Source organism: Scyliorhinus torazame, chromosome 10, assembly GCF_047496885.1.
Source record: "Scyliorhinus torazame isolate Kashiwa2021f chromosome 10, sScyTor2.1, whole genome shotgun sequence".
Lineage (NCBI taxonomy): Eukaryota > Metazoa > Chordata > Chondrichthyes > Carcharhiniformes > Scyliorhinidae > Scyliorhinus > Scyliorhinus torazame.
In genome coordinates this window covers 149,783,567-149,806,956 of record NC_092716.1, presented here as the reverse complement: position 1 = coordinate 149,806,956, position 23,390 = coordinate 149,783,567, and the positions used below count along the sequence as shown (strand labels likewise).

The following is a 23,390-nucleotide window of genomic DNA, read 5'->3' as shown; positions in this document are numbered from 1 at the left end:
GATGCACCACTGTGTGGATCCAGTGCTTAAATGCCCGTACTTTCAAAATTAGAACTCAAAGCCACGAAAAAGTTGGGGAAAAAGGTCCAAAAGCCCGGCCAGAGCGGGAGCCATCAAGTTATGTGACTTAATCCCTCATAGCTGCCACCGGAAGTCCTCCTGTATTTGGATTATTAACATCAACATTTCCAGGTTCCCAGTTCTGTATTTGGATTATTAACATCAACATTTCCAGGTTCCCAGTTCTGTATTTGGATTATAAACATCAACATTCCCCAGGTCCCAGTTCTGTATTTGGATTATAAACACCAACATTCCCCAGGTCCCAGTTCTGTATTTGGATTATAAACATCAACATTCCCCAGTTCCCAATTCTCTATTTGGATTATTGACATCAACATTCCCCAGTTTCTCGTTCTGTATTTGGATTATAAACATCAACATTCCCCAGTTCCCAGTTCTGTATTTGGATTATAAACATCAACATTTGCCTGGTTCGAGTTTCCAACTCGGATCATTTCCTGTCAAAACTCGAGTTCTGTGTTCAGAAAACTAAAATGTGCATAATGTCCTGCTTGTTGAGGCTAGAATATCTTGATTCACTGTCCACTTTAAGTCATGCCATTCTTGACTCATTGATCATATTCTCACCTATGAAGATGAGTCTGCACGTTCTCCCTGTGTCTGCATGTGTTCCCTCTGGGTGCTCCCGTTTCCTCCCACAAGTCCCGAAATACGTGCTTGTCCAGTGAATTGAACATTCTGAATTCTCCCTCAGTGTACCCGAACAGGCTCCCGAGTGTGGCGACTAGGGGATTTTCACAATAACTTTATTGCAGTGATAATGTAAGCCCACTTGTGACACTAATAAAGATTATTATTATTTAAATATAAAAACAAATAGCAAAAGGTTCTAGAATTATAGCTAAAGTCAACGTTGGTCCTTAAGAGGACAAGGCTGCAGAATTAATAATGGGGAACACAATGCAGAAACACTAAATGAATATTTTGCCTCAGTTTTCACGGTGGAGACACTAGAACCATCCCAATAGTAACAGGTGATGCAGTGGTTGTTTAAAATGTGGAGCTTAAAACAATCACTATCACTCGGGGAAAAGTATTCAGCAAACAATTGGAATTAAAGGCAGACATGTCCCCAGGGCCTGATGGTATACACAGTTGGATGTGTCTTCGGCAACAGAGATATTCCAGAACTCCCTGGACTCTCAAAAGATTCCACTGGATTGGAAAAAGAATATTGTTAGCCCCTGTTTAAAAAGGGAGAAAGGCAGAAAGTAGCAAACTAAACACCAGTTAATTTAACATCTGTCATTGGGACACTGTTGGAATCCATTATTAAGGAAGTTGTAGTGGGACATTTGGAAAGTCAAAATGCAATCCATCAGAGTCAGCACAGTTTTCTGAAGGGTGAATCGTGTTTGATTAATTTACTCAATTTCTTCAAAGATGTAACAAGCAAAGTGGATAATGGGGATCCTGTCGATGTAGTATATCTGGACTTCAGAAGGCATTTAATAAGGTGTCACACAAAGGTTAGAATTCTTTGGAACCAAAGAATTCCAAAGCGCACAAGGAGGTCATTCGGCCCATTGAGTCTGCACCAACCCTTTGAAAGTGCACCCTGCCTAGGCCCACTTCCCCGCCCTATCCCCAGAATCCCATAAGCCCACCTAATCTACACATCCTTGGATACTAAGGGACAATTTAGCATGGCCAGCCCATCTAACCTGCACACCTTTGGACTGTGGGAGGAAACCGGAACACCCGGAGGAAACCCACACAGACACGGAGAGAATGTGCAAACTCCACACTGACAGTCACCCAAGACCAGAATTGAACTCTGGTCCCTGGCACTGTGAGGCAGCAGTGCTAACCACTGTGTCACCATGTCAACCATTAATATACAAGGTAAGATCACATTGGATTGGAGTAATTTATTAGCTTGGATAGAAGACTGGCTAACCTGACAGAAAGCAGAGAATAGGGATAATTGGGTCTTCTCTGGTTGACAATCTATAAATAGCGGTGTGTCCAGGGTTCGGTCTTTGGGCATCAACTATGTACAATCTATATGAAAGTCTTGGATGCAGGGATAGAAGATACCCTAGCCAAATTTTCAGATAACACTAAATAGGTGAGAAAACAAGTTGAAATGAGGATTTAAGAAATTTACAAATGGGTATGGACAGGTTAGGTGGGTAGATATAGAGTGGGTGTGGGATTCTCCGACGCCCCGCCGGGCCAGAGAATCGCCGGGGGGGGGGGGGGGGGGGGGGGCGGGCGGCGTGAATCCCGCCCCACCGCCGGCTGCCGGATTCTCCGCCGGCAGTTTTTCGGCGGGGACAGAATCGCGCCACGCCGGTCGGGGGCCGTTGGCAGCGGCCCGCCCCCCACGGCGATTCTTCGGCCCGCGATGGGCCGAGTTGGCCGCCCGTTTTCGACGGATCCCGCCAGCGTAAATGACACCAGGTCCATACCGGCGGGACCTGGCTCTGCGGGCGGCCTGCGGGGTCCTTGGGGGGGCACGGGGATATCTGGCGCAGATGGCCCTCTGCCGTGGGGGCACTCTTTCCCACCGCGCCAGCCGGTGTAACGGTCCGCCATGGCCGGCGCAGAGAAGAACATCCCTGCGCATGCGCTGGGATGACGGTAGCAAACGCTGGCGCTCCTGCACATGCGCCAAATCGCGTCAGCCGGCAGAGGCCCTTCGGCGCCGGTACGGCCCGCCCTACCGGGTAGGGGAGAATCCCACCCCAGATGTTTCCCCTTGTTGCACATTCTAGAACAAGAGGCCATGGTTTTAGGGTAAGGGGGATAGTTTTAAAACAGAAATGAGGAGGAATTACTTCATTCAAACAGTCGTGAATTTGTGGAATTCTCTACCGCAGAGTGCAGTGGACACCAGAACACTGAACAAATTTAAGGAGAAGTCGAATTTTTGATTAGTAAAGGGATGAAATGTTATGGGGAGCGGACAGGAAGGTGAAGATGGGGCTGAGCTGAGATCAGTACCAGGCCCGAGGGGCTGAATTGCCTACTCCGTTCTCCTAGTCCTTACGTTCTTTTAGAAGGAATGCAGGAGTGTTATGTCCCAGTGTCCTGTCTAATATTTGCCTCTCAACCATACTCGTATCTCGTTATGATCATGTTGCTTGCTGGAAGCTTGCAGTGTGCTAATTGGCTGCCACATTTCTTAACACAGTGATTAAACTTTAAAAGGTATTCCAATGGCTGTGAAGCACTATCCAATGTACAGATGTGGTGAAATACAGATCATTATTTTTAAATACTCACTGTGCCTCTGTAGAGCACTATGCACAGTGATGTCTGATCTGTCTGATAACATGGGGTGCCGCAGTCTAATCCATTTCACTGTATCAGGCGCCACCATCCATGGGCTCGATTCTCCAAGCCCCGGGCCGGAGAATCGCCGCAACTGCGCCATGCCGCCCCGATGCCGGCGCGCGATTCGGCGGAGAACCGGCGCCATTTGTGCCGTCGCTTTTGACGCGGCGCGGGCCGCTGGAATCGGCGTGGTCGACGATTCTCCGGCCCGGATGGGCCAAGCGGCCACACGGAAAAAGCAGAGTCCTGCCGGCGCCGTTCACCCCTGGTCGCTGCCGGCGGGAATTCTGCACGAAGGGAACTCTCCCCTGTGGGGGCCAGAATCGGTAGCCCCCGCGCCCGTTTTGCACCGTCGTCACGACGGCGCGAACATTCTGTCTCCATTTCGGAGAATCGCGCCCCGTGTGTCTGTGTGTGTGCACGTAGCAACCTGAGGTGGCTGTGTCACCTCAGAACTGGTTGTCATGGGAACTCAAGAGTAGCTGTCTTTGTCTTTTGCCTGTTTCGCTGCAGAGACCGGATGAGGACTTCTGTGAATGTGGTCGGTGATTCATTTGGAGCTGGCATTGTCTTCCACCTATCGAAGGAGGAACTGGCTAACATCGATGCCCAGCACGCTCAGGCCGATAACGAAAAGTTGATCAAGTCAGTCTTTACGCGAGATGGCACAAAGACTTTCCAGGAAAGTTACTCAAACCCAAGCAATTACTCAGGCAACAACATAGTGCAAACGGAAGATGGCAAGGTATGGTTCACATATACTGAAATTGAGACCTGCATTTAACCCTGCCTCTCTCCATCCAACTGTCTCCATTTCCAACTGTATGTCAACATATACCCCAACTCTCACAGTGGCTAGAACATAAAGTAACCATAAAGTAACAAGGGCAGCAGCAGTTTCCATATGGTGTCTGTCCCTCAGACACTTCCAGATCACAGCTGAATTTAATGCCACATCCCTATTAGCTAACAACTTTCTGAGAAAGGATTGTGTAGATTTATAGGTGAAATACATTTATTACAAAGTATTTTTGTACTGATTGATGAAAAATTGCATTGTTTAATTTATCCAGGTGTTTTATACCCTTAATGCTGGGCCTTTGCCTAACAGTCTCTGCCAATGAAAGGTGGGGGGGGGGGGGGGCATATTGTAATGGATTTGCTAATCGGAGCTTACAGTTTCAACATATAGTTGCGTGTAAAACATTTACCCAGGTGTTCTTATTTGCAATGTGAACAAGGGACAAATACAAGTTTACGATTCAACCAAATTTATTATCAAACACTGTAAAAACAGTTCCTCCCTTTAAATTATCCCAACGACAATAATCCCAAGATTCTTAATACTATCCTTGCTGATGAACTTAATTGAGCTGTAGGTCCAATTCTCTGAGTCTCGGTTGTCTTAGGACCTCTGTCTATGAAGGTGGGTCTCGCACGCTGCTCCCTTTCATCGTCTAGTCTGCCGTTGAATCTCCTCTGTTGCTTCTTCGCTGAATCTTCACTGGGGAGGATCGTGGTGGTCACTTCTTATACCCCCCTTCATGCCTTTCCAGAAAGTTCTCCAGTCTTCAGCCAATAAGTTCTTGGAACGGGGGTCGCAACACCCAATGGAGTTGCTGATTGCAACTCTGCAGGGCAACAGGAACCCTCCCTCAGGCCCATCTCCAGGTATTGTCTACACGTAACCTTATTCCATACATAGTAATGGCGGGGGATCTACATACCAGAAAGTCTAGCTTTATCTGGGCTATCCACACCAATTGATCCACTTGAATGGGACCAATTATCTCCTGGTGTCTGTTTACAGGGCAGGCCCAGACTTGTCCCGACTATCTGTCCATGCTCAGTGGATTTGGACTTGACTGTTCGAATTCCCATCAGGCTCGCCTGTGGACTGACTGTGGTTTAATTTAAAATGTTCAATTCTAAATGTAAAGTGTCCAGTTATATATCGGGCCTAAGATTCAGGCATGATATACCATCAATTCACTACAAGACGATGAGAGCGAGTGAACATAGGCTTTATTAACCAAGAACTTGCCTGCCTGTGACTGCCTACAAATGAGCTCCGCCCCAGGCGGCCGGTTTAAGTACCGTCCGAGGGGGGCGGATCCAGAGGCGGAGCCCACCAGGGTTCCAGTACAATACCTGGAAGGTGATCATATTACCATTGGACCACAGTGCTATACAGACAGCTTATACTATGGTGAATACATTCACCACATTCACCCCCTGTTAAAAAAATGAAGTCCAGCGGGGGTGAAGTGGGATCATCATATGTTTAGTCTGTCTGGAGGCCGGATTGTTCTTTTGGACCTCCTCAGCTCTGGCGGAGCAGCGGGTACGGGCGTTACAGTTGTTGACTCCGAGAGCGTGTTGTCTGGAGCTTCGGTCCGGTGTGTTGGCGACGGTTGAGGGGTAGGGGTAGGCAGAGGGGTGGTGGATGGCGCAGGGGGGTGGTGGATGGCGGCAGTGTAGGCTCGGGACAGTACAGGAGCCCCGGGGGGGGGGGGGCGTAAGGGATTCGGGTGGTGGCAATAGGTGGTGGTGGGGGGGGTGCGCTGGCCTGGGAACCAGCGGGTGCCAGGTCCCATAGGGAGACCGTGTCTTGCCGTCCGCCTTGGTGCGCGACGTAGGCATATTGGGGGTTGGCGTGCAGCAGTTGGACCCTCTCGACCAGGGGGTCGGTCTTATGGCTCCTCGTATGCTTCCGGAGAAGGACAGGTCCCGGAGTCGACAGCCAGGATGGAAGCGAGACCCCGGAGATGGACCTCCTACGGAAGACAAACAAACGGTCATGAGGGGTCTCGTTCGTGGCTGTGCAGAGGAGCGATCTAATGGAGTGGAGGGCGTCGGGGAGGACCTCCTGCCAGCGGGGAATCTGGAGACTTCTCGACCGAAGGGCAAGAAGGACGGCCTTCCATACCGTCGCGTTCTCCCTCTCCACTTGCCCGTTTCCCTGCGGGATGTAGCTCGTAGTCCTGCTCGAGGCGAAGCCCTTACTGAGCAGGTACTGACGCAGCTCATCGCTCATGAAAGAGGTGCTCCAGTCACTGTGGACATATGCAGGGAAACCGAACAGGGTGAAGATGCTTTGCAGTACCTTTATAACGGTGGCCGAGGTCATGTCGGGACATGGGATAGCGAAGGGGAAGCGGAGTACTCGTCAATGATGCTCAGGAAGTATACGTTACGGTTGGTGGAAGGGAGGGGCCCTTTGACGTCGATACTGAGGCGCTCAAAGGGCCGGGAGGCCTTTCCCAAGTGGGCCTTGTCTGGCCGGTAGAAGTGCGGGTTGCACTCCGCGCAGACTTGGCAGTCCCTGGACGAAGCTCTCTGTGCCTGACCTCCTCGGTGGAGTAGGGCAGGTTGCGGGCCTTAATGAAGTGGATGAGCCGGGTGACCCCCGGGTGACAGAGGTCATTGTTGATGGCCCGAAGTCGGTCATCTTGGGCGCTGGCACATGTGCCGTGGGACAGGGCATCTGAGGACTCATTGAGCTTCCCAGGACGATACTTGATATCGTAGGTATAGATGGAGAGTTCGATTTCCACCTCAAGATTTTGTCGTTTTTTATTTTGCCCCGTTGTGCATTGTCAAACATAAAGGCTGCCGACCATTGGTCGGTGACGAGGGTGAACCTCCTACCGGCTAGGTAGTGCCGCACAGCTTCCACAATGGCTTGTACTTCCTTCTCGACAGCAGAGTGTCGAATCTCAGAGACGTGGAGGAGTCTAGAAAAGAAGGGTACTGGTCTGCCCGCCTGGTTGAAGGTGGCGGCCAGGGCGACGTCTGACGCATCGCTCTCTACCTGAAAAGGGGTGGACTCGTCCATCGACTGCATCACGGCTTTGGCAATATCTGCCTTGATGCGGCTGAAGGCCGAGCGGGCCTCAGCCAGCAGGGGGAATATCGTGGCTTTGATAAGTGGGCGGGCTTTGTCCGCATAGTTGGGGACCCACTGGGCGTAATAGGAGAATAGCCCAGGCAGCGTTTGAGGGCCTTGGGGCTGTGAGGAAATGGAAGTTCAATGCAAGCGGTCGGAGTCAGGCCCCAGAACCCCGTTTTCGACGACAAACAACAAAGAAATGTACAGCACAGGAACAGGCCCTTCGGCCCTCCAAGCCTGTGCCGACCGTGCTGCCCGACTAAACTACAATCGTCTACACTTCCTGGGTCCATATCCCTCTATTCCCATGTATTTGGAGTATAGTATAACCGAGGATGGCCAGTCGGGTAGTACGGAAGACGCACTTCTCTTTGTTATATGTGAGGTTGAGGGATTGGGCAGCCTGGAGGAACCTCTGGAGATTGGCGTCGTGGTCCTGCTGGTCATGGCCGCAGATGGTAACATTGTCCAAGTACGGGTATGTAGCCCTCAACCCGTACTGGTCCACCATTCGGTCCATCGTTCTCTGAAAGACCGAGACCCCGTTAGTGACGCCGAAAGGGACCCTGAGGAAGTGGAAGAGTCGGCCGGCTGCTTCAATGGCAGTGTAGTGGCTTTCTCCTGGGCGGATCGGGAGCTGGTGGTAGGCCGACTTCAGATCGACCATTGAGAACACACGGTACTGTGCGATCTGGTATTGACCATCTCCGCTATGCGGGGAAGTGGGTACGCATCAAGTTGCGTGAACCGGTTAATTGTCTGGCTGTAGTCCACAACCATCCGATTCTTTTCCCCGGTCCGGACGACCACCACTTGTGCTCTCCAGGGGCTGTTGCTGGCCTCGATGATCCCTTCACTCAAGGGTCTCTGGACCTCCGACTTGATAAAAATCATGTCTTGTGAACTGTACCGCCTGCTCCTAGTGGCGATGGGCTTACAGTCAGGGGTGAGGTTCACAAAGAGCGAAGGGGGGGACCTGAAGGGTCGCGAGGCTGCATACAGTGAGGGGGGTAGGGGTCCGCCGAACATTAGCATCAGGCTTCGGTGACTGCATTGGAAGTCGAGTCCAAGCAGTAGGGGCAAAGGTGAGGGAGGACATACAGTTTAAATTGGGCATACTCAGCGCCCTGTATCGCGAGGTTCGCGACACAGTACCCCCGGATCTGTACCGAATGGGATCCGGAGGCGAGGGAGATTGTCTGGGATGCGGGATAGATGAGGAGGGAGCAGCGCCTTACCGTGTTGGGGTGGACGAAGCTCTCTGTGCTCCCGGAGTCAAAAAGACAGGGGATCTCGTGCCCATTGACCCGGATGGCCATCATCGAATTCCTCAGATGCTTTGGTCGCGACTGGTCGAGGGTTACTGCGCCGAGCTGCGGGCAGTCTGCGTGGTCTGAGGTATCGAGGTCACAAGATGGCGGCCCCCACGGGTCGCACGTGTCGGGCTGAGTCGAAGGTGGCGACCAAGATGGCCGCCCCCATCGGTTGCACGTGCCGACTGGTGTTGAAGATAGCGGCCAACATGGCCGCCCCCAGGGGTCGCATGTGTCGGGCTGAGTTAAAGATGGCGCCCCCCACGAGCTACATGAGACGGGTGACGCATCTGAAGGGGGCTTTACCGGCAGAACGCACCCACCTTGTGGGGTCTGTGGGCCTGTGAGCCCGTGGATCGGGCCTGGTGAGCTTTCGACTTCGGGGCTTTGGATCGGGGCCAGACAGACTCTGGCACAATGTCCCTTTTTGCCGCAGTCGCTGCATGTCGTGGTGTGGGCTGGGCAACGTTGTCGGGGGTGTCGGCCCTGCCCACAGAAGTAGCACGATGGTCCGCTGGGCTGCAGGGGCAGCCGCGCGGCACAGGTCTGAGACATAGTCGGGTCTGGTGATGGCCGTGTCTGTGGTGTCCATGAGGGGTTCGTTGGGTCTTCCGGGAACGCGCTGAGGCTCTGGTAGGCCACCTCCAACGAGGTGGCTAGTTTTACCGTGTCCTGTAGGCCAGTGGCCCTGTTTTCCAGCAGTCACTGCTGGATGTAGTTAGACCGGACCCCAGCCACGTAGGTGTCCCGGATCACCAGTTTCATGTGCTCGTCAGCCTTCACATCCTTGCAGTTGCAGTTACGGGTGAGTAGCGTCAGGTTCTCGAGGTACTCGTCCAGCGATTCCCTGGTGCGTTGACGGTGGGTAGTGAAGAGGTGCCGTGCGAACACTTCGTCCATGGGCTTCACGAACTGTCTCTTTAGAATCGCGACCGCCACTTCGTACGTGGCTGCGTCCTGGATCATACCCGAGATTCGGTGGCTCACCCGGCCATGGAGGATGCGCAGCTTGAACGCATCGGAGAGAGGCATTTCGAAGGAGTCGAGGTAGGCCTCAAAACTGCGGAGCCGGTGGGAGAAGATTTCCTTAGCTTCTGCTGCTCGTGTGTCGAGTTCCAGTTTGTCAGGCTTTAGAGCGGCTTCCATAGTGATGTCTTTGGTTAATAAATTGATGTACAATAAATTCACTACAAGACGATGAGAGCGAGTGAACATAGGCTTTATTAACCAAGAACTTGCCTGCCTGTGACTGCTGTACAAATTAGCGCCGCCCCCAGGCGGCTGGTCTATATACCGTCCGAGGGGGGCGGAGCCAGAGGCGGAGCCCACCAGGGTTCCAGTACAATACCTGGAAGGAGATCATGGGTGAGATTCTCCGACCCCCCGCCGGGTTGGAGAATCGCTGGGGGCTGGCGTGAATCCACCGGATATTCGGCGGGGGTGGGAATCGCGCCGCGCCGGTTGGCGGGCCCCCCCCCGCGATTCTCCGGCCCGGATGGACCGAAGTCCCGCTGCTAAAATGCCTGTCCTGCCGGCGTGGATTAAACCACCTACCTTACCGGCGGGACAAGGCGGCGTGGGCGGGCTCCGGGGTCCTGGGGGGGGCGCGGGGCGATCTGGCCCCAGGGGGTGCACCCATGGTGGCCTGGCCCGCGATCGGGGCCCACCGATCCGCGGGCGGGCCTGTGCCATGGGGGCACTCTTTCCCTTCCGCCTCCGCCACGGTCTCCACCATGGCGGAGGCGGAAGAGACTCCCTCCACTGCGCATGCGCGGGAATGCCGTCAGCGGCTGCTGACGCTCCTGCGCATGCGCCGCCCGGAGATGTCATTTCCGCGCCAGCTGGTGGGGCACCAAAGGCCTTTTCCGCCAGCTGGCGGGGCGGAAATTCATCCGGCGCGGGCCTAGTCCCTCAAGGTTGGGGCTCGGCCCCCAAAGATGCGGAGCATTCCGCACCTTTGGGGCGGCGCGATGCCCGACTGATTTGTGCCGTTTTGGGCACCAGTCGGCGGACATCGCGCCGTTTCAGTGTCTTTCTGAGCTCGAGAGTATTAGGGCACTGGGCTACAAAAACTGAGACATGCTGAGAGACATTGACAATTTACAGTCCTTGAACATCAAAGTAACGCAGCCCTCAAACAGTATTGACTGCCTGTAGTATACCTCCCCTCTGTCATCCTGGAACCCTGATGGCTATTTTGGATAGAGAGAATTCAGGTTGTCCCCCGGATGCCCAGTTGGATTCTGATTGACAGATTTTATTTCTATTTAAAGTTGGAATAGAAAGGAAGGGGTAGGTTTTTAAACATAGGAGATGGATGTGTTCAGGATAAACCCAAAGAACAACTCTAGACAGCAAAAAGTTAATTTTCACATCTTGACATGGGGTTTGGGCTCAACATCATTAAATACTCAGAGTTTGAGGAACGTGAATCTGAACTCACTTTGTAATCAATTCCTTGGTGAACATGTCTAATATAGTTAATCATCCAGCACAAACACTGGGTGTATAGCAGCAGTGATGTAGTGCAAACCTGTTTGAAACACTGATTGTGGGGGGTGGCAGGAGTGGGGGCTGATTCCCACTGGGCAACAAGAACCCAATACCTGCTGTGCTGGGGCAGGGAAAATTGCTGAAAATTCCAACAGACGTTGTGATGTCCAGCCAAGACAACCATCAAGACACTGTCTCATTTTCAGTCTACCACCTGGAAGGTTGATAACCTGCCCTGTGGCTGGAGGTCCAGCCCAAACTACAGCGCAACAGTCAGGAGATCGGTGTTTGGAGAGGAGTAGGTCAGTAAATAGCAACCGAGGGGGTCAACGCTTGGATATGTTATCAAAACCAGCACTTGTGGGGGTAATTATTTCAGTGAACGAGGAGGGGTCATTGGTTGGGGATGGGGCAGTAGTGAATGGGGTAGATTGTCAGTGGTCTTGGATGGAGGTATCAGTGATCGGGTTAAGGTGATGAGGGGTCTGTGATTAAGGAGGTAAGTGATCGGGGCAAGGAGCTTGGTTATCTGGAGGGTCAGTGATCTGGGGGCAGCAGGAGTTTGTGAGAATCAATAACTGGGGATAAGGGGGCTCAGTGATTAGTGGTGGAGGAGGTCAATGATTGAGATTGAGGGTGTGAGGGTTGACGATATCGGTTTCAGGGGAGGTGTTACCGATCAATGAGAGGTCACAGTCAGATGTTGGGCCCAGGGGAACATTCCTGCTCCGCCTTATCCCCAGGATGATGAAGAAAGACATTTAGCTTGTGGACTTGGAATGTCCCCATGTACTGTGGAACCCCAATTTACAAATGTTATTTAGGTGCCCCGACTCTCGCAGGCATCCCGATATCCACCACTGTATAAATACGATTTTGACGCTTGTGCACTGCGTTGGGTTACATTTCCCATTTTAACTCTTTTAACCCATACCCCCACTAGCCCCCACCACCCACAATCCTCTCCCACCCAATATGATGGGGGAGTAATATCACAGCTCTTGGGCAGGATTCTCCCCGTTTCCCAGCATGGCACGCCCCCGCCGGCAGCGGCCAATGGGGTTTCCCATTGTGGGCCATCCCAAGCCATCGGGAAACACGCGGGCATGGGTGCGCTGCCAATGCGGTGGAGGATCCCACCGACGGCGAATCCCACTGCTTGTGTTTGTGACAAGATTTTCGCTGGGCTGGAGCTCTCGTGAAAACGCATGTTTTTATCTTTTTTACAAATAGGGAAGGTGAAAAATTCCTCACTACGTTTATGTCACTAACAGCGACCCAATTAAACCTTTCTCCCTTATGCTTTGAAAGTGAAAGATTTTCATCTCACATCCCACCCCGCCCCGATGGTACCTGGAACAACTGCTACCGATACGGGTGAAATCTGGAATGTTTTCTGGGACATTGTGCAATTGTAAAAATTCAGACATGTTAGGAATGATTAGTAAAGCCCACAGGAAAGCACTTACCAAAATTACTGAAGCTGAGCTATAAGAACTGTATAGCCCTCAAGCACTCTGTACAAATAGGGGATCTCATTCGTAAAATGACTCCCACGATATTTTGTGTGCGTGAGACAAGCATAAACACAAAGATGAGAGCCAGTGATTCTGCTTCCTGTCCATAATGAAGTCCTGTTGACCAGGCTGCTGTTTTGGGGGATAGGGACTGCTGTTGCAAAGATTATGTCCATCATGAGCATTTGTTAAGTTATGTGTTTGTAATGCAAATGGTTGTATTTCTTCAGCCTGTCTTTGTCTATTCATCTCATCGTTGACTTTTTCTGTGTACTGATGAATATTTTCCCCTGTGACACCTTTGCTGTTTCTGTTTCTTGGGGTTCCTCTGCATGTGCTGAGGAGGGGGAGGGTTGAGCATCCCAGCGTCTTTGCCAGATCTCCTTCACTAGACTGAGCTTCAGAGCTCAATGAAGGAGGAACAGGGTGAGACTTTAAACCTCACATTCAGCCAAAAGGAACAAAAAGCATTTTTATTTTACAAAAAAAACTCAAATCCACTTCGGCTCAATTTGCCCTTGCAAGCAATCAATTTTATGGTGACTGAGAGGATGTATGTTCCACACACCCTACCCCACCCCCTCCTAAAATAGAAGATTGATATTAATATGTGTAACCCAACCTTATAAGGCTAATTCCGATGACAAATCTCAAGATGGGATTTGGATCATCTTATGCTGTAATTTTACTGCTCTGCTGAATGCACTTTGAGTTAAAGATTTTGTTTCTTATCAAAGTGTGAGTGGTGGTTCAGCTGTCTCTTCAGTCAGAAGGTCATAGATTCAAATTTAAGTCCAGAGACATGAGTGCATAATCTAGGCCGACACTCCAGTGTAGTACTGAGGGAGGGCTGCACGGTCGGAGGTAGTCCTTCAAGTGAGATGTTAAACCAAGGCCCTAATTTTCCACTTAAGTGACACTAAAAAATCATACAGAATTGTTGGAAAAAAACAGGGGAATCCCAAATGTCTTATCTTAAATTTATCCCTCAGCCAACACACGAAAACAGATGATTTGGTCATTGCTATTTGTAGGACCTTACTATGCTGTACAGCACTTTGAGATGTCTTGAGTATAAAAGGTGCTACATAAATGCAACAGTCTACTCCATTCAGGCAGCAAGTCCTCGAGAACACAAACATTTAACTTCACCTTCTCTGGAAGCAGTTTGATTTTCAGAAGATCCAATCAGCCTATTTTCAGTCCTTAATTCCTCACAGAAATATCATTGGCTTACAAGGAGACCACCTAATATAATACCTTCCAGTCCTCCATTTACCCACAATTGAATCAAAATTGACATACTGTTGAAGAAACCAAATCTTTTTATATAAACAATCAACAATATCTGGATGATGCTCCTTCAAACACTGGGTTTATGGTAGTCTCACTACTTCAACATTGACTAGCACACTTCAATACTACCAGAACCACACAAATCTTCCTGTCACCGTTAACATCAATACTACCTAGCTGACCATGCTCAGATAGAAGGGATGCACAATTTACCAAAGAGCCACTTAGTTTTCAGCAAACATTAAACTAAGGCAGCAATCACTATACAGTAGGGACAGGAATATGACCTGGTATATTTGGTCTTGACAATGTATGGATATAACTGACCTGAGGGAACATAATGCCTGAACTGAAATCAGTTCATGAAATTAGTTTTGTTTTGCATTGGGCTGGAAATTTGTGTGTGCAACCTTATTTAGGCAAAATAGTCAAATTTATGTGTTTGAATTTTTAACATGCTCAAAGAAAATGCTTCACAGTTGCAGGTACAGTTTGAGAGAGAGCAGGCTCATTTTAATGAGCCCTGTTCTTCATCTTGCTTGCACCAGCTAGAGGGTGTGACTTCCAAGGAAGTGTCATGATATGCACTCGTGCACACAACGAGATACAGACAGGCAGTGACAGACACCCAGTACAGCCAATCAACACACAGGACAGAACACAACCAATCACCAGGCAGAACACTAGAAGGTGGTCTCCCACTATAAAACACACGAGGCATCAACACTCTGCCTCTTTCCACTGGTAACAACTGGAGTGACAGTCAGGGTGTACATATCAGTTAGCACCTTCAACACGTGGCTCAGAGCTAGTCTGGTCTAGTTAGTTATAGTAAGCATGCTTAGATTAGTAGAATGTCAAACACACAGTGAACTGTGTGCACTGCTTAACAAGTTCAATAAAGCATATTGAACCAACACCAGAGTTTGGAGTCTACTTTCAAGTACAACTGCATCCAGTTGCAGTCTGTGTCACTCCTGGGTGATTAAAACGACAGGAAGCAAGGGAAATCAACAGGGCTGTACTGCCTGGGTTGTAGGCTCCTCTGCCCCATGTTGGACATAGGCAAGCATCATTAGAGGTTTGACATGTGTGTCTGCGAGTAGAGGCCTGAATCCCGGCCTCAAGCAAAACATGGGGTTAACAAACAGAAGTGGATATGAGTTTTTTAAAAAGTTTTGAAGCAAAGATTAACAGAGAGATAACCTTATCATATGATGGATCATTTTGAGTTTGGGCAATAGTGTGATATTGTTGAAATGAATTCAACCACCTGTTATACATGATTCCCAATTTTTATTCCTAACTAAAAACTGAGGCAGATGTTTGATGTGTGACTGACTGATCCACTATCACCACTGGTACACTGTTACCCAAAGGTTAAAGTTTTGCACTGAGGAGGTTTGTGACATTTCTAGTTTAGCAGGCCCCAATGCTGGTTGAATGTATAATAGGTAATGGGGTGTCAGCATGCATCTTGAGTTTATTCTCACTCTCTTGATTCCTATATTTCTCTTCTTTCACAAGTGCCTTGCTCCCTTGAGTTAGATTTCCCTCCTAATTACTTCCAGGTGACCATGGCCAAGAATGGCACAGCTGCCGACTACACAATTGTCGAGGAGGAGCCATGGAATCAGGAGAGCTGAGGAGAGAGGGACACCCAGTTCTATCACCCATGAGCACACCCCTCCCTCCGAAACTCACCTCTGCTGAAATCATTCATCCGACAGGCAACAAAACAATAACACATCAAAATCCATTTTGTTTTTTCTTTTATCTAAATGTGGTTAGCATAAGGTCCGAATAGTAAATACTTGCGCTGGGGAAGTGGATTTAGCTCGGGTTTTACCAGTTACTGTGTAGTACTTTTCAGATTTCCAAACAGTCAAGTAACAAAGAGGAGGGAGTGAATGTGCAGCCCCATTGGTAAAACTAAATCCACCAATCGAAGCACAAGAATTGCAGCCAATCCACATCCGGGTTGTAAAACCTTTTCCCTATTATTCCCCCAGCCTTTGACCCAATTGAGAATTGTGTGGGTTGTTCAGTTCATGCTCACTTGGCAGGGCAGGCTAATTGTATCGCCTTGACTGCACATCCTGGGCTTTGAGCTCTCTATCTACCATGTTGGATTTTGCCAAGTCGTACAGTTAGTGTTACTATTAAGCACAGTTTTTGGCCTAACTACTTGGGATTGGCCATTCTCAGGGACATGGTCTGGCTTTATGCACGTTACAGCCATTAGTAAAATCCACAAGTGCATTAGTCCAGCAATGATGTCATGTACTTCCCCTCATCCCACCTCCCTTGAAGTCAGAAGTGGCCTCTGAGCAGAACTTGTCACATGGTGTGATGGGTAGTGCCCAAATAACACAGCATGTTCTGGGAAATGTGCAGCAAGCTATCAGCATTGACCAACATGCAAGGCTAACAGGCAAGACCAACAGGGACATTCAACAAGCAAGGTCATGGAGGTACCTCACAGACCTAGGCCCACCGGCACAGTCACTCTCCTGGTTGACTGCTTGTCAGTGGGGTGGTGGGGTGCATTATAAACGGTGCTAGCCCAGTATCAGTCCGATTCCACCTGACAACCCCTGCAGATTTTGAATGGAAGGTCTCCCCTTTCCATTTCAAATCCAGCTTGTTAGAAGGTTGTGGACATATTGTTTTGAATATTCTACACCAGCATGGCTATTTCAGGGACCCGGGGTGAGGGAGATGGATAGAATTAAACATTCCAGCAGAGGGAGCAATCTTAAAGGTTGTTCTTTACTTGGATATTTTTTATTTTCTATATTGACCCAATTATGCTTCCCATGCTCGATGACCTCTATAATCCTGCGGACAGAGCCCAGATGCCAGGCTGATGAGGGCCAATCATATGGCCAAGTGGCTGTAGTTGGTGGGGGGGGGGGGAGCTGCTGAGGTTAAAAGGCACCTTTGAATATCAGCAAGCTGTTTCAGTATCAGGGCATCACCCAAAATTTGTAAATTGAGATGGAAGCTCTCAGATGAGCCCAAATATCACCAGGATTAAAAATGCTTTACTGAGCCAATATTAGTTACAAATCCTGTTCAAATACATAAATAATTCATACTATATTAATTTACATAGCCTGGCTAGAATCAACAAAGCCGCCCTGCTACTGGAACACTGGAAGCACTGCCTTCCTGTTCAGCTCAAGAATGACTTAACTTGCCAGGTCTGAAGAGCTAATAACAGAGGTGAATCTTTTGCCCTGTCCCACTTGACCCCTGACCCCTTGTAACTACACGGCAGCCAATCTGGCATTGGATCCAATGGATGGTTAAGGTGCCACTGCTGCTGGGACCTATCGGTCGCCTGCATCTGCTACTGGCTAAAAGAGCATTAAATAATTGTCTCTGCATGATCCCGTCCTCAGAGACTGGTCTTCACTTCAGCACAATGGACAAGCACAACCTTATGTCGAAATCTTTGCAAAATTCACTGCAGTGCAACACAATTGCCTACGTCCTGGGAGAGGGCAGGGAGCTATTTAAATATGAAACAGTGAGAGAGGGTATATGTCTCTAGAATGTCATCCCCTAATCTTTGGCAAATATAAATGCAAGGATCACAGAACCCAACACACACTGTCCTGGTTAACTGAAAGGTACCCTCATGCGCTGGGGGTGGGTTGTGATTTTTTTTTTAAACAGTATTGTTCATCATATGTGACAGGTAAGAAGAACATTTTACAATCTGTACAATCAGTGCTAAAACCCTCTGCTGAGAAATTTCACAGATGAAATGAGTCATTGGAATATGTTTCCAGGTATCAATCCTTGAAGCAAATGGCTTTTTAAGGATCCAGTTGGATCTTTGTTGTTTGGTGTTAACTGGTTTTCTATTTTCACAGAATGTCTCCTTGAGCTGTTGTATTACTGTGGACTGTTATTAAGTCTTGTACACTTGTGTCTAATGTAAACCTTGCATGAAATGTAGTGCACATATTACTATGAAACAATCGGGCAACACTGGGTGTTAATTGTTCTTACTTTTTGGCATAACTTTTATATGCTTACATAACTCTTAACATCAGCTTTCCAGATGCCTAAAAGAGTTTTTGATAGCTAAACTTCGCGGGTGTAGAGTTTGTTTTCTTATTTGTGATTAAAAACCGATAACTGACTGAGAAATGCAGTGCACTGGGGAGTCAGAAGAGCTGACCGTGTGGGGTTGTGAGGTGATTGGAATAACTGCTGAACAGGATTCAAGGGAATGGAGGAAGAAAGGGTCATCAGCTCATGCCGGGCGTTCTCTTCCCACTGCCTCCATATCCAGCAATTGAAAAGTGCCACCATCCACATGGGCAGTTTAGGTGCGACACAGCTGCCACGCACCCCGTGCCACCCACCATCTCGTCTTGAATGATGTTGTCAGCTTGGGGTAGCTGCCAGGTGGGTGATTGGTGCAGCTTGCCAGGGATTAGTTGATATACATTCATACCCCCATTTGGGGCAGGAGGGAGAATATTTGGAGATCAGTAACAGCCTGGATGTAGGGTAATACCACCCTGTAAAGATGGGGCATGTAGCACTCGGGGAACCATCCACTCTGAAGCACTGTCCTCAGTGATGTCTCACTGTCTTTTAGAAAAGAGGTACAAGTTTGGAAAGATTTGCTGCAAATGATTGGAATGCTGACCTGGGCCTTGTTGAATGAACATGGCGATCTCAATCCCTAGCTGCAGGTTCTTCCACTTCTGCGTTTAAGGTGCACATGGCTCACTCCTTGGTTTGCAGGCCTGACTTTTCCTTAATTAACAAAGAGAAGATCAGGGAGATTCTACCTATAAAATCAAATCTACAGCAAAATGTCTGGATAACAGGACAGTGCTACCTCAGTTACCATGGCAACCTTTAATTCCATAACCTTTGAAAGTAGAATATGCCTTTCTCTAATTTTCTTCACCAAATAAACTAGAAGCTGATAATTGTTGTGGCCAGTTCTAAAGGCATTGGTTTTTTTTTTGTACTCCCTGTAAGTGATAAAACTCAGAAAGGTGCCTCAGTGCTGGGTGGCAATGGAGTTCCGATGTACAGCCTGTGTCGACAGTACATGCCAACATACAAGTCTAATATTTGCTTTAAAATAAACTTGGACTTGGAATTGTTTTAGACATGATCAGCAACCTTGATGCAATGAGATGGCTCGGCGAAGCATTGCCATCGCTCCTTCAGATTTGACTCTGTTCCCCGCCAAGTCTCACACCATCCTGACTTGGAAATATATCGCCATTCCTTCAGTCACTGGAATACCAGCACTGTGACTGCACCTACACCACATGGACAACAGCGATTCAAGAAGGTGGCTCATCACCACCTCATCAAGGCCAATTACGATTGGCAACAAATGCTGGCCTAGCCAGTGATGCCACATCCCCATAAATTAATAAAGAAAAAAAAATGATACATTTCCTCAGATCACATCCCCAAGTTGGTTTGTGCCTCTCTGCTGCTGTGACAAGCTTGAAGGCGATAGAACGGTGTGACTCAGAGTTATTGTAAGGAGGTTGGCCCAGTCTCTTTCTTTCTTCAATCCCCTTCGTAACTTTAAGTGGTTAGTGGAGAGCAACCCATCCTGTTTAGCCCCTAAACTGATGCACTGATGTATCCCAATTAAAAGGGGCATTAACGCAGCAGCTATAGTTATTGCTCCAGTGAAGAATTCACTCATGTCGTCATATAAATCTGGTGGCTTTGGCCCGACCTGAATCTGTTTGGTACTGCATGGGGTGCAATGCAACGTCAGTCATGTGCCAGACTCGGAGTAAGCCTTCTCACGGAGCAAGGGAACCCCAGGATCGCCAGTTCACCTATTTAACTGTTTCCATAGAACCAAGTTCACTGACTATGGTGGGATATATTCCTGAATGTTTTATCACGGAACTCCCAACCTCCAACCACCCAACACCAGCTCTCTCCCACACATCCACGGGGGGGGGGGGGGGGGGCGGGGGGGGGATGCACTCGAGCACCCCTCGCTCCCCCAGACAGCAAACCCCTCTGCCCTGTGACGGGTGAGCCCTGCTGGTTGGTCAATCTGGCTATTCACCCCTCCTCAGCCACCATCTCTGAAATGTTGGTGAGAAATTATTAATGGAGACAGTTTTACTTGAATAATCCCCACCCCGCCACTTCCACCCCAGCGTGGTTTATCTCCAGGCTTCTTCTTTGAGATGAGTTTGGTCACTCAAGACATGGCCAGCGTTCGAAAAGTTAACATTAAAGTGGGGAGAGACAAGCTGGGCACTCGTGTGTTAGTTACCTTGCTCACAGCAGAACAGACAGACTTCTGGCTCCCCCCAAACTCAATTCAGACTGGCTCCAGGTTCTACTGAACCCACCAGTAGCTGCAGGGCAGACAGGCTCCAGGTTTTGCTGAACCCAGCTCAGACCAGTAGCTGCAGGAGAGACAGGCTCCAGGCTCCTCTGTGAACCCAGTTTGGACCAGTAGCGGCAGGACAGGCAGGCTCCAGGTTTTGCTGAACCCAGCTCAGACCAGTAGCTGCAGGAGAGACAGGCTCCAGGCTCCTCTGTGAACCCAGTTTGGACCAGTAGCGGTAGGACAGGCAGGCTCCAGGTTTTGCTGAACCCAGCTCAGACCAGTAGCTGCAGGAGAGACAGGCTCCAGGCTCCTCTGTGAACCCAGTTTGGACCAGTAGCGGCAGGACAGACAGGCTCCAGGTTTTGCTGAACCCAGCTCAGACCAGTAACTGCAGGAAATTCGGGCTCCAGCCTCCCCAATCCCAGCTCAGACCAATAGCTGCAGGATAAAGAGTTTCAAGCCTCCCCCGTCACGTAACATTATAACAATGACTGCACTTCAAAAGTACTTCATTGGCTGGTAAGTGCTTTGAGATGTCCAGTGGTTATAATGAGTTCTGTGCAAATGTAAGTTTTCTATTTCAGGCCAGTATAAGCACAGTATGAGTTCTGATAGGGGGAGAGGGTTAACACGCAGGGACTGTCCTGATGAATTTTGTCCCCTGTGAGACATAAACTGCCCTTGGTGGAGATATTTCTGTAGGGAGAAGGTCGGGTGGGCATTTTTTCCTTGCAGTTGTCATATTTTTCCTTTATGGCCGTTGCAGTGTAAATACTTTGCTGTTTTGTTTGCAAATCAACCCTGATTTACTGGTGTGTGTTTGTGTGCGGCCAGCTTAGGTGTGTGGAACAGCCGGGTAAATCGTAACTTTACAGTTGGTACGTAACCATGGTGAATGTTGTGCACATAAGTGACATGGTAATACCTTAAACAGCAAGCGTGGTACTTTCAGAGGACGTCAGCTCTGAGTGTAACATGTATCTCATCCCATTCAAATAATTAGCAGAGTTAATCCTTCGCTTTCCATTGAATCAATCACAGTGCCTGGGATCACACCGACTGACCATGGAGTGATTTTCTTTTGGATAGCCAATCTTGGATTCTACCCATGTGTGTAAACCATCCTCTATTGTGTCACTTAGACTTATATTGGATTGCTCTATTCTACAATAAAGGACTATGGCCTTCTGATCCTACCTTAAGCACAGCCCACGGGATTTCCCATCAGCTAAAAGCACAATGGAAGCAATCACACAAACTGGGGTGATATGGAGATCAGTGTGTAGCCCACACACAATGGTCAGCATGAACAGAAACATCAGGACTAGATTCATTGCCCAAACCCAGGGATAAAAATGTCAAACTCAGAGTGGGAGTAATTCACCCTCTGATGGGTAAATCCAGAAAAAATGATCCACTCGCCAAAAAGTATCAAAATCAAAAGTAGGACGCGTAATCCACCTTCTCTGGGTGAATACAGTAGGTGGACCGAGCAGCCAATATTGCAATAAACAAGATTATAGTAACATCTTTCCTGTAATCTACCATTTTGACAGTTCTCTCAGTATTGCCAAAAACACTCATTGGGAGATTAATCCTGTAAGATCAGTATTCCAATAAATACCCTGAAGGATAACATCATCGTTACAATGAACTCCATCTGAGAGGTAAATATGTCAATAAGCAGTGCTACAGTAAACATTCTCTGAGGGGCAAATATGACGATAATCAGTGTGACAATAAAAGAGTAATCCACCCTATTTAAGGGCAAATGCAGTAAAGACCAAAAGTTGGCTAATCCACTTTCTAAAAGGCACATCCAGTAAAAATCTCCACTGCAACACAATTTACATCATCTTCTGATGGGCCTGTACTCATTGGAGTTTAGAAGAATGAGAGGCGACCTGATTGAGACATATAGGATTCTCAGGGGGCTTGACAGGGTAGATGCTGAGAGGATGGTTCCTCTTGTGGGAGAGTCTAGGACCAGAGGCCATGATTTCAGAGTAGCTAGTTGTCCATTTAAGACAGAGATGAGAAGGAATTTCTTCTTTCAAAGGGTAGTGAATCTGTGGAATTCTTCACTGTGGAGAACTGTAAAGGCTGGGTCGGTAAGTATGTTCAAGGCTGAGACAGACAGATTTGTAATCAGTAAGGATTATGGCGATAAGGCGGGAAAGTAGAGTTTAGGGTGATCATATCAGATCAGTCATGATCTTATCGAATGGCAGAGCAGACTCGATGGGCCGAATGGCCAACTTAAGCTCTGACGTCTTATGGATTCCATCAATATTCCAGGACCATCCCACAGAAACTCAGTTCCGCGATCCCTGCCAATTTCCCTTCTCCCTCCCTCCACCTCTTCACCCATCCCTTCGGCTCCTAGCCTTCCTTCATCTCCAAACTCCATTTTTCTCCAATACCAATGAGTGGACTCCCATTTTCTGTGACTGTGATGTCTCAGCATTGGCCAACTGTGATGGCCAGATGGGTTTACATTTCACTTTCTGCCTGCAGAAATGGTCAGCATGGCAGAGTGGGGAGCACTGAATGAGATTGAGAGTTACACACATAGTTATAGCTGACTTCCTTTGTCAAGACCCACATGCAGATAAACAATTTTATCTTCACCATTTTATATGGAAGATTTTCTGATCTTTTGTATACTGTTGTACTTTGTCAAATTGCTGTTGGGGCCCTCATGTACAATCTTGCATCCTTTGTATAATTGAAGGAAAGTGACACAAAATGGGATTATTTCACTTTGTGCTGTATTTTTGGTGTTATATAAATTTACAGAAAAATCTAATAAATGTTTATTGGTTCCTCAGTTTGAAGTATGCAATTCATTGTTTGTTCTTTCCCTGGTGTTATTTCTCCAATTGCACTGTTTTTAGTTCTTGCAACATGTAGCTGAAGAAACAGTTTCCTCTCAGGAGAGGGGAAGTTCAATGGACAGGGGTTTGGGACAGAGCTGAATTTCACATTCTCTCTTGCTCATTTTTCCAAGGAAGCCATGGCCAGGATTTTTAAGATGGCAGAGTTTCCTGTCCCGATCTGATTGGCTGGCAGCTCTCTGGTCCCTGCTGCGCCAAAAGTCACAGAGGAGCCAACTGCCACAAAGCTGCCACATATTGTTTTATGGGCCTCCCATTTTC

At 48.5% G+C, this 23,390-nt stretch overlaps 1 protein-coding gene across 2 annotated transcripts in view; it reads left to right on the top strand.

Moving 5' to 3' along the window:
- The window catches only part of LOC140430970 (excitatory amino acid transporter 2-like), a 654,025-nt gene extending 630,963 nt beyond the window's left edge, over nucleotides 1-23,062 (top strand). For both annotated transcript variants that reach the window (XM_072518820.1, XM_072518819.1), the window contains 2 exons: nucleotides 3,880-4,111; nucleotides 15,449-23,062. In XM_072518820.1, coding sequence (XP_072374921.1) covers nucleotides 3,880-4,111; nucleotides 15,449-15,523 — 307 coding nt within the window. In that variant the 3' untranslated portion in view covers nucleotides 15,524-23,062. The remainder of the gene's footprint in view (nucleotides 1-3,879; nucleotides 4,112-15,448) is intronic.
- Nucleotides 23,063-23,390: the final 328 nt, after the last annotated feature.